The sequence below is a fragment of the Peromyscus californicus genome, unplaced genomic scaffold (assembly GCF_007827085.1).
Source record: "Peromyscus californicus insignis strain IS unplaced genomic scaffold, ASM782708v3 Scaffold_9__1_contigs__length_137607984, whole genome shotgun sequence".
NCBI lineage: Eukaryota > Metazoa > Chordata > Mammalia > Rodentia > Cricetidae > Peromyscus > Peromyscus californicus.
In genome coordinates this window covers 9,379,328-9,391,379 of record NW_026294617.1, presented here as the reverse complement: position 1 = coordinate 9,391,379, position 12,052 = coordinate 9,379,328, and the positions used below count along the sequence as shown (strand labels likewise).

General features: G+C 47.5%; 1 protein-coding gene across 1 annotated transcript in view; it reads right to left on the bottom strand.

The window, feature by feature from the left end:
• Nucleotides 1-12,052, bottom strand: part of Slc7a14 (solute carrier family 7 member 14) — a 129,101-nt gene that overhangs the window by 37,937 nt on the left and 79,112 nt on the right. Inside the window, exon 3 of the mRNA XM_052732109.1 lies at nucleotides 2,038-2,274. Coding sequence (XP_052588069.1) covers nucleotides 2,038-2,274 — 237 coding nt within the window. The remainder of the gene's footprint in view (nucleotides 1-2,037; nucleotides 2,275-12,052) is intronic.

Below are 12,052 nucleotides of genomic sequence, written 5' to 3'. Positions count from 1 at the left end.
GGATGACTGATTTGGGGTCATTTCAGAATCAAAATGTTATGAAATCAGAATACAGCCATGATCTTTAGCCTTGTTATTGTGGCACTGGGGTGATCAGCAATTTAAAAAGAGGGTTTATTTTTATTATTTGTAATTGCGTCTCTCTCTGTGTGCCTGTGTATGAATCTGCGCACACGTGCAGGGACCGCATAAGTCACAGGCCTTGGATGCCCTGGAGCTGGGGTTACAGGAGGTTGTGAGCTACCTGACTTGGACACTGGGAACTAAACCTAGGTCCTCAGGAGAAACAGCAAGTGCTCCTAACCACTGAGCCATCTCTTAGCCCTGGTCAACATTTTTGCCAAATATTTTCTGAGGTAAGTACACTGAAGTCAAATGATTTGACATAGCCTCAGAATTATTTTTGGAGTCTCCCTGCTCCCATCCCTTTCTCTCTCCCCTGCCCATGTGTATGTGAACTCTAGGGATTGAACTCAAGGTCTCAAATGTACCGCATAAGCCCTGAACTACTGAGCTCCATCCCCAGCTGTCTTGGGAAATTCTGAAGCAAGACTCCAAAGCCCCTTCAACTGTAACTACGCATCCTGTAAATGTGGAAGGGTACACCAGGCATTAGGATGGAGAGCCGTGGCAAGGGGCAGACGGTCTGTCTCTGGGCATTTGTTAGGTGACCTCTGACCCACTCGGCTCTTGCTCAGTATTAGGATGCCTTGTGAATGTTGGCTGGACTGGAATCATTTTATTCCTTAAATTTTTTTATTTGGAGCCGGGTGATGGTGGCACATTCCTTTAATCCCAGCACTCAGAAGACAGGGGCAAGTGGATCTTTGTGAGTTGGAGACCAGACTGGTCTACAGAGTGAGTTCCAGGACAGCCAGGGATGTTACACAGACAAACCCTGTCTCGAAAAACAAAAAAATAAAAACTTCTTTTTTAAATTTGGAAGTGAAAACATTAATTATGAGAAATGGGGGGAACTGGCAATGAAATCACTGGTGATCTCCCCAGGTCCCTTGGTTGCGTTTGTTTTATTTTCATACAGCTGTTGTCAGAGTGCCTGTCCAGTGCAGCCTGTGTCCTCTGAAATGGAACACGACATATTAGTCCACAGTGCGTGCTGTGACCTCCTCGGTCATCTTTTTAGTCGTCAGGCACACAATATGTATCCACAATTCACATGGCCATTTGTCCTATTGAAGAATTTTTCAAATTATTATAATTGAGCATCCATAATCTAAAAATCCCAAATCTGAGATACTATGAAATCTGAAACTTTTTGAGCGGCTTCCACGATACCCCAAGTGATAAGATTCACACATACAATGAGACTTTGAATAATATATTGAATAATATTATCTTCAGGCTATGTGTCTGAGATGTATATGAAAAACCAATAAATTTTGTGTTAGACCTGGGTGTCAATGGCCAATCCCAGTATCTTATTGTGTGTATGTAAATATTCCAAAGTTTGAAAAACTCCAAGGTCCAAAAACTACTGGCCCCAAGCATCTCAGATAAGGGGTGTGCAACCTTTAAAAATAAGACTGGGATGATTGTCTTTTTGTATGATGTATTCATGGAAATTAGAATAATTCCTTAGAGTGAAGAATCGCTTTGTAAAAACAAAAAGAATCATTTAAAGTTCTTGACACATTTTCCCAAATTGGTGTGTGTGTGTGTGTGTGTGTGTGTGTGTGTGTGTGTGTGTGTGTGTGTGTTGGGGATACCAAACCCAGGTCCTCAGGTTGCCCAGCAAGTGCTCTACCCACTGCACCATCTTTCCAGCCTCCAAGTTGCATTCTTTTTTTTTTTTTTCGAGACAGGGTTTCTCTGTGTAGCTTTGCGCCTTTCCTGGAACTCGCTTGGTAGCCCAGGCTGGCCTCAAACTCACAGAGATCCGCCTGACTCTGCCTCCCGAGTGCTGGGATTAAAGGCATGCACTACCACCGCCCGGCTTCCAAGTTGCATTCTTAAAGGGGAATCTGTCCGTCTGGCTCATGAGCTGGCACGTTAGGGGAGGGGTTGACGCGATCTCACCGAGGCCGTTGAGGGTCCCCACTGTGTCCACCATCCAGCGGCTGATGGTGTGGTTTGCCAGGGAGTCGAACATGCTGCTCAGGGCACTGGCTCCAGCGGCCGTGCCGATCAGGTACTCCAGAATCAGGTTCCAGCCGATGAAAAACGCCACAAATTCCCCGACAGTGACATAGCTGTAGGTGTAGGCAGATCCTGTGGTCTTGGGGACTCGAACTCCGAACTCCGCATAGCACACACCTGCAAAGGACAAACAAAGCGGGCAGTGGGCTGCTGGAGACCAGCTGTCGTCTTGGGGCCTGACGATCTTAAGAGGAGATATTAGGAATCTCCGGGCTGTTAGCACCAGCACCCAAACGTTCATGTACAGCCGCACGTCACTTGATGATGGGGCATGTCCTGTGAAATGTGCTATTAGATGATTTCCTTGCTGTGTGAGTACTGTGGTGTGCTTGCACAAACCTAGCTGGACTAGCCTGCTACACACCTGTTATAAACCTGTACCCGGCGTGTGGATACACACATCCAAACAAATACGTACCATATAGCTTACTACTACCAGGGCCGTGACGAACACAGCATCGTGGGACCAGCCAGATGTGGGAGGAGACGCTAGACTGAAGAGACACAGTGAACATCAGTCAGCTGTGTGCACTGCTGGACCATGTGTGCACTGGTGTGCAAAGTGTGCACTGCTGGGCCATGTGTGCACTGCTGGGCGATGTGTGCACTGCTGGGTCATGTGTGCACTGCTGGGCCATGTGTGCACTGCTGTGCAGTGTGTGCACTTGTGTTCAATGTGTGCACTGCTGGTGCAATGTGTGCACTGCTGGGTCATGTGTGCACTTGTGTGCAATGTGTGCAGTGCTGTGCAATGTGTACAATGTGTGCACTGGTGTGCAATGTGTGCACTGCTGGGCCATGTGTGCACTTGTGTGCAGTGTGTGCACTGGTGTGCAGTGTGAGCACTGCTGGTGCGATGCGGCATTCTGCTTTACTGTGCACTTTCCCCTCTATAAGTAGGAGTGAACCTGAAAACATTGATAAGAAGTATCGCATAATACCCAAAAGGTGGCAATGGGTCATTTATTACCCTTCTCAAGTGTTACAACTTCATAGCTGTGCGTGTTGTGCGCTTCCACGGCCGGCAGAGTGGTAGCTCTGAACCGGCACCACCACAGACGTGCTGCAGGGTAGACATCACAGGGCCAGGGTAGCTGCATGTGCTAGTCCACAGCAACTTTTCAGCTCCATGAAGTTCTTATGGGACTAAAGTCTATCACTGACTAAAACATTGTCCCGAGGCACAGGACTGGATGTGACACAATTCCAAGCCTGTTACAGACGTCTTCAATCTCACCTCCTAGGAACATCGTTTGGTTGTTTCTTTGGACCTTTTGAGACAGGGTGTCACTGTGTGGTTATTCTAGTTTGGTTTCTGTGGTTGTGATGAAACACTCTGACCAGAAGCCTCATGGGAAGGAAAGGCTTCACTTCCAGGTCACTCATGGGGAGGAAAGGCTTCACTTCCAGGTCACTCATGGGGAGGAAAGGCTTCACTTCCAGGTCACTCATGGGGAAGAAAGGCTTCACTTCCAGGTCACTCATGGGGAGGAAAAGCTTACAATTCCAGGTTACAATCTTTTTTTTTTTTTTCCTTTTGGTTTTTTTGAGACAGGATTTCTCTGTGCAGCCCTGGCTGTCCTAGAACTCACTCTGTAGACCAGGCTGGCCTCAAACTCAGAGATCCGCCTGCATCTGCCTCCTGAGTGCTGGGATTACAGGCATGCACCATCAAGCCCACTCAATCTGTTTTTAAGAGAAGTCAGGAAAGAACTGCAGGCAGAAACCTCGAGGCAGCAACCACAGAGAACACTGCTTACTGGCTTGTTCTCTCTGGCTCGTGTTTACTCGGGTTTCTTTTACATCCCAGGCCTACCTGCTCAGTGGTAGCACTGCCCACCATGAGCTTGGCCTCCTCACATCAATCAAGAAATTCCTGTAGGGTAGTCTGGTCTGGGCAATCCCTCAACTGAGAAAACTCCCTTTTCCCGGGTGACTCTCACTTGTGTAGAGTTGACAATAAAAGCTAACCAGGATGGTGGCCCTGGCTGGCCTTGGACTCACTGTGTGGACCAGGCTATCCTCTATCTTATGATAACCTTCCCAAAGGCTGGGACTATAGGTATGCATCACCATGTCTGGCTTCCAAAACCCTTTTAACATTGTACTTGGGAAGGCAATCAGCACAAATTCTCCTGAGCTACTGGGAGCTAATCTTTCTTTAGAAAAACTCTTGTTTGTTTAGTACGTTTCTATGTGTTCCTTAGGTAGGAGATATCCCGAGTGCAGGCCTGACTTGGGATGACCCCACCAAGGGCAGTGGGCTAGACGGTACAGTGACATCTTCCTTTCAGTTTCACACAGTACAGAAGACGCTCTTCGTTTGAGACTTCACACTGGCTGTGGAAATGCTGTGCTGCAGCAGAGGGAAAGACAGAGTGCACATGTAAAGACGTATTATCACTACAGAAAGTTGGCACACATCCCAACTGGACAAGCCTCCAAGAAAAGGGGGGGCAGGAGGATTGTAAGAGCCCGAGACACGGAAATAGTGTCTTCTGGACATGACAGGACCGTTGAACCCTGAGCTCAGCAGCAGCTGCTGCTTGTACAAGACCTGCACAGGATCAAGCCAGCCAATAGTCCACCATGCGGGGGAGGGGCTTTGAGGCCCCACCCTAGTTGATGGCTGCTGAAAGAGAGAGTCAGTTTTCTTTAGGGGTGTGGCCTCTGCTAGGTTGCTCACACTCCAGTAGCTAGCCCTGTGCACATGTGGTCAGCACTGACTAGACTCAGTGGGCTATAAAGAGTGCTATGACACAGTCTTCTGGACTGGACGTGGCCTTTGCAATCACAGACGCGCAGTAGCTGTGGCCTCCTGCATAAGATGGGACCTGTCAACAGCCCATCACGCATGGGGGAGGTGCTAATGAGGCCTCACACTTCCCTGGGGAGATTGGCAGCTGCGGATTCTGGGGTGGGGTTGATTTTCCTCAGTAGTGTGGCCATTGGTAGGGTTGTCCGTGCTTTGTCTTACAGTTTCCTATCCATGTGCAAATGACAACCCTAAGTAAATTCAGTGAGCCACACCACACCACACACCACACACGTCACACACACATACCACACACATATCACACACACGTCACACACACATATCACACACACACACACCACACACACACCACACACATATGTCTCACACACACACCACATCACACCACACACCCACCCACCCACCACATGTCACACACCACACACACATGCCCCCCACCATACACACACACACCACACACATGCTCCCCCCAGATCACACTCCCACACACCACTTCCATACACACCCACACACCCACCATACACACGTCACACACACACCACACACACCCATGTCACACATACATCACACACACATGCCCCCACCACACACACACACACACACACACACACACACACACACACACACTACACACACATACCACACACATACAACACACACACACACACAGTGGGGACTAGGTGGGAAGAAGGGAGTCAATAGAGGTGGGGACATAAAAGAGGGAATGGGGGATGATTATGATATCAATATAGTGTGTTCATGTATAACACGGTCAAAAATAAAAAAGTAAGAAACAAGAAGTCAATTTCTTTCTACATTCCATCGAAGAAACCATTAGGTGCAAGAACACTTTCACAGGAGTTCCTTTACCCAGGATTAAACCTGCTGGTCACTGGCCCTCAAATGCTAATCACGCAGTGCGGGGGGGGGGGGGGGGGGGGGGGGAGGGGGGGGAATCCCCATTAGCATGTACTTACCTTACTTTGACTAGTTTCCCAATCTGCATACCAGCTAACTTAGCACTTTCCCAATAACTTCCGACTTGCTATTTCCCCACTTTGTGCAACAGTCACAGATACCTGTGTGTAGCATGAATTGTTAGAGGGTCTTAATAAAATCAAACTTGGAGCCAGGTATTGGGGTGGACGCTGGAAGATCAGAGAAGCAGAACAAGCCACAGCTACCTCACCTTGTCAATTCCTCAGCTGATCCTGTTTCCTCAGACTGGAGGCCTCTGTGTCCTCATCCAAATGGGTCTCAGCTGAACTGCTGCTAAAAGCCTAAAAGCTTAACTGGCTCTAGTTCCTGGTTTCACGCCTTATATACCTTTCTGCTTTCTGCCATCACCTCCTGAGAATAAAGGCGTGAGTCACCATGCCTGGCTGTTTCCAGTGTGGCTTTAAACTCACAGAGATGCAGATGGATTTCTGCCTTCCAAGTGACAGGATTAAAGGTGTGTGTGCCACCATTTTCTGGCCTTTATATCTAGTGGCTGTCCTGTTCTCTGACCTCAGATAAGTTTATTAGTATTGGTGAAATTATTAAGGCCACTTCACGTAGTTAAAAGGGAGATTTATTTAATGGCGTAACTTATAAATGAAGGGATAGGTAGGTTGTGTTCTGTGAAAAGACGTAGTGCAGTCTGGCAGTGTTCTCTGGAGAACTCTCCTTGGTCTACCCCTGGCATCCACCGTGCAAGAAGGAAGAGAGCTTGGTGCATTCCGACCTTGGGTCTTTAGGGCCCTCCCTTGGCCCCGCCTTGTAGGCATGATAGTTACTGAAGCCTCAATGGGGGTTGGAACTTCCAGACCAAAAGCTGGAATGGCTACCCACTACATCTTATTATGTTTATGTAACTCATTTAAAATTGTAATGGATAATTAAAAAATAGATTTATAATTGGTCATCTATGATAATCCTATTTGTAGCCATGTTAGTTAAGTCTTCTAGGTATACATAGATGTATTTCAGATACATAGGTAATCTTCAAATATTTCAAAGATCTACAGAATGTGGCATTTAAAATATTTTAAAAATTTAGACTTTCTGGACAGTGAGACATGTCTGCTCCTGGCAGCACTGATTTACTTCAGAGAGGAGGATGGGCATCGAAGACACTCCATATGGAGTTTATCTTCACCTTGGCAAAAATAGCCATTTGGGCAAGAAACTGTTCTTGCCTGGACTTCTTGATCAACTGGACATGCAGGACCCATAGGAAGGTGACCACTGAACTTTGCTTGACAAAATGGTCCTTCGGGTTCCTGCTTCACAGGAAACTGCCAGACATTCTACAGGACACAGAGAGAAATGACTGAGAGACACTGTGGGCTGAAGACAGATGCCCCAACTTTACAAGAGAACTTTGGGTGACTGACTATCCAGGCTTTCAGCTGTCTCTGTCTACCCTGCAAGACTCCCAAAAGTTGCTTGCATCCTTCTCCCATTTCTCAGGTAATAGTATATCCTTCTGAGGTCTTTGATGTGGTTAAAGACTAGATAGTTGTAATTTCCTCAGTTATGATAAAAGATAAGTTAGATATAAAACCTTAAACTCACAAATATAAGATTGACAGGATATATTCTTTAATATTGTAACTAATTCTTGCTTGATAATTGTTTTGTTATATGTAATTTTACTATGTTAAAGTTAAAACCTTCCTTTTTGAAAAAGAAGAAAAGGGGAAATGCTGTGGATATCGCTCTGTATAAATAAACACTGATTAGCCGGTAGCCAGACAGGAAGTATAGGCGGGACTAATAGAGAGGAGAATTGAGGAAACAGGAAGGTGGAGGGGGAGACTGCCTGGAGCCCCGCCAGGACAAACAAGATATAAGGTACCAGTAAGCCACGAGCCATGTGGCAAAGTATAGATTAATAAAAATGGGTTAATTTAAGATATAAGAACAGTTAACAAGAAGTCTGCCATGGCCATACAGTTTGTAAATAATATAAGCGTCTGTGTGTTTATTTTATAAATGGGCTGTTGGACTGCCGGGGCTTAGTGGGACCCGGAGAAAAAACTCTAGCTACAATTAGGGTGCACAATATTTTGGGGAACACAGTATCATCACACCTGCGACTACACTAGGCACTCTTAGCACTTGCTACAGATGAAGATGTCCTGACCCTGAAGTATCAATTTGACTTGGGAAGGAGTTTAATGCAGAGCTGGTCCCATGTTGCTGATTACTTATGGATGCTCTTTGGTGCCCCAGAGAGGTAAGCATGCACTTAGGGAGCATGGCCTTCACAGTGGGGCAGCTCTGTCTGGGCTGGGGGAGCTGGAGGCACAACTTCTTTCATCTCAGTGGACCAGGGAGCAGAGAGCTTGGCGGGAAGCATATTCTGCTACAACATTCAGAGGCCTAGGCATCTCCAGTGACTTACCATCTCTGCACCATGCCGGCCTTGCCAAAGGGCCTACAACCTTTCCTAAGAGCACTACCTGCTGGGGACCCAGAGTTTAAACACAGGAACTTATGAGGAACGTTCAAACCATAAGAGTAATCAATTGCTCATCAGGGTTGTTGGATGACGTGCCAGATATGAACTTACATGAACTTAATGATGATGCCGGGGCTGTAACCAAATCTTGACAACCAGTCTTGGTAGTTTTCCAGTTCATTTATTGTACTTACATAAGTCACTAGGAAAGTAACATCTCTGTCTATCTATGTTAGATTTGAGACGAAAGATGGACAAGAGAAATGCAGCCCCCTTGGGGGACCGTTACAGTCTTTTGCACAGCTTTCTAAACTTCCCACACCCTGCGTGGGGTTGTGCTCTAGCTTCCTTTCTTTTGCTGTGATAAAACACTGACTGAAGAAACCTAGGAGAGGAACGGGCTTGTTTCAGCGTGCAGATCACTGTCCATCACTGGGGGATGTCAGGGCAGGAACTTAGCAGGGACTTGAAGAAGAAACCATGGAGGAATGCTGCTTGCTGGCTCACTCCTGCTTAGCTAGCTTTCTTATACAGTCAGTGACTGTTTGCCTAGGGAATGGTGCTGCCCACAGCAGGCTAGCCTCCTACATCAGCGACTGTCAGGACAATCCCCCACTGACATGCCCACAGTGGGCTAGCCTCCTACATCAGTGACTGTCAGGACAATCCCCCATTGACATGCCCACAGCAGGCTAGCCTCCTACATCAGTGATTGTCAGGACAATCCCCCACTGACATGCCCACAGTGGGCTAGCCTCCTACATCAGTGATTGTCAGGACAATCCTCCACTGACATGCCCACAGTGGACTAGCCTCCTACATCAGTGACTGTCAGGACAATCCCCCACTGACATGCCCACAGTGGGCTAGCCTCCTACATCAGTGACTGTCAGGACAATCCCCCACTGACATGCCCACAGCAGGCTAGCCTCCTACATCAGTGATTGTCAGGACAATCCTCCACTGACATGCCCACAGTGGGCTAGCCTCCTACATCAGTGACTGTCAGGACAATCCTCCACTGACATGCCCACAGTGGACTAGCCTCCTACATCAGTGACTGTCAGGACAATCCCCCACTGACATGCCCACAGTGGGCTAGCCTCCTACATCAGTGACTGTCAGGACAATCCCCCACTGACATGCCCACAGTGGGCTAGCCTCCTACATCAGTGACTGTCAGGACAATCCCCCACTGACATGCCCACAGTGGGCTAGCCTCCTACATCAGTAACTGTCAGGACAATCCCCCATTGACATGCCCACAGTGGGCTAGCCTCCTACATCAGTAACTGTCAGACAATCCCCCATTGACATGCCCACAGTGAGCTAGCCTCCTACATCAGTGACTGTCAGGACAATCCCCCACTGACATGCCCACAGTGGGCTAGCCTCCTACATCAGTAACTGTCAGACAATCCCCCATTGACATGCCCACAGTGGGCTAGCTTCCTACATCAGCAACTGTCAGGACAATCCCCCACTGACATGCCCACAGTGGGCTAGCCTCCTACATCAGTAACTGTCAGACAATCCCCCATTGACATGCCCACAGTGAGCTAGCCTCCTACTTCAGTAACTGTCAGACAATCCCCCATTGACATGCCCACAGTGAGCTAGCCTCCTACATCAGCAACTGTCAGGACAATCCCCCATTGACATGCCCACAGTGGGCTAGCCTCCTACATCAGCAACTGTCAGGACAATCCCCCATTGACATGCCCACAGTGGGCTAGCCTCCTACATCAGCAACTGTCAGGACAATCCCCCATTGACATGCCCACAGTAGGCTAGCCTCCTACATCAGCAACTGTCAGGACAATCCCCCATTGACATGCCCACAGGCCAGCCTGATCTGGACAGTTTCTCGGTTGAGATTCCCTTCTCAAGTGACTCTAGGCTGTGTCAAGCTGACAGTTAAAGCTAAGTAGGACAGGTTGCAAAGTGGAATGAAAAATTTGACAAGAGTGAAAGCTTTCTACACGAACAGTGGTCCCCAAATAATTCAAGATCAAATGTGCATCGAAACCTAGGTGCTTCCGGCCATGCTCACTTGGTTGCATGGCCTGTCTTCACTTCAGCCTTGGTTCTGGACACACAACATGAATTCACATTTACATGTGTGTAAATGGCACCCAAAGCCAACTAATATGATCCAAAACACCTGGGCTCAGATGAGGGGCTATCATATGCTATCATGCAGGCTAGTTTTATGTCAGCTTGACACCAAGTAGAGTCATTTGGGAAGAAGGGACGTCAACCGGGAAAGTGATCCCACAGACTGGCCTGTAGACAAGCCTATGGTGCGTTTTTTTGATTGACGATGGACGTGAGAGGGCTCAGCTCACTGTGGGTGGTGCCACCCGGGGCACGTCAGCATGCGGCACCCCTCCATGGCCTCTCCACCAGACTCTGCCTCCAGGTTCCTGCCCTGCTTGAGTTCCTGCCCTGATTTCCTTCAATGATGGACTATGATGTGAAACTGTAAGCTAAAATAAACCCTTCCCTCCCCAAGTTGCTTTTAGTTACAGTGTTTTATCATATCAATAGAAACCCTAAGGTAGGTATAAACTATCATTTTTACCATGTACACAAAATTTTCTGCTTTTACAGAAACAATGGTTAATTACAGAAAATGAAAATCTGAAGTATTTTCCTACTATCATTCCTCAGCATCTAAATATCAAATTAGTATAATTTTGGATTATAATATGTTAGAATGTTTGATTTTCCAAATTGCTTCTGAGTTGGTGGCCAGTTTATAAAAAATTGTTGAATTTTTACTGGAAATTAGGGTAAAATTTCTGAAATGGCCTTAAACATTTGTGTGTGTGTATGTGTGCGCACGCGCACACGCTCGTATTTGCAGGCTAGAGCACAACTTTGAGGAGTCAGGTCTCTCCCTCCCCCATTGGGTTGCAGGGGACTGAACTCAGGCTGTAGGCCTTGGCAGCAAGTGCCTTTACTCACTGAGCCCTCTTGCTGGCCCATGAATGCAAATGTTTAATGAAAGAATGTCTAGCTCTTCAGTCTCAGGATCTGCTGGGCTGCGCTCAGGTGGAGGATGGGCTGATGGAGGACTCAGTCATTCCTCACCTCTCCATCCAGTTCCCACTTAGCATTAAGTATCCACCAAACCCCAGCCACAGGAGGGAGTCCACACTGGATCACATTAGTGTGATTGGGCGCTGAGCCACAGGCATGTCTTTGAGAATGTCCTTACCAAATATGGCATTTTGCTGGATGGATATCACCTCTCTTTTAGTTTTCATGAAACATCTGTTTCTTTGATACATTTCCGGTGGGGCTTAGATATACTGCACACCAGGTGGCTAGTCCTTTTGAAATATAGTTGGGACTGGGATATGAGGAGAAATCACTGAACTTTAGAGAGAAATAGTGTGACTCCTGTTGGAAGCATCTATTTTCTCTATGACACCAAATTCCAGATGTCCCATGATGTGTCCCCATCCCAGCTGTCTCCTTTGAGAAGCAGGTTTCTGGATCCCAAGAAATACTTTGTCTAGCCTCCACTTGCACAGGGTTAGACCTAATGAACTTGTCCTCATGCCCTCTTCCTGATGCTCTTGGGTAGCCAAGAGAATCGCCGGTTTTCTTTTCAGGGCCCGATGCATCAGGCTGCATCTCCCTCCCACCTCACCACCACCACC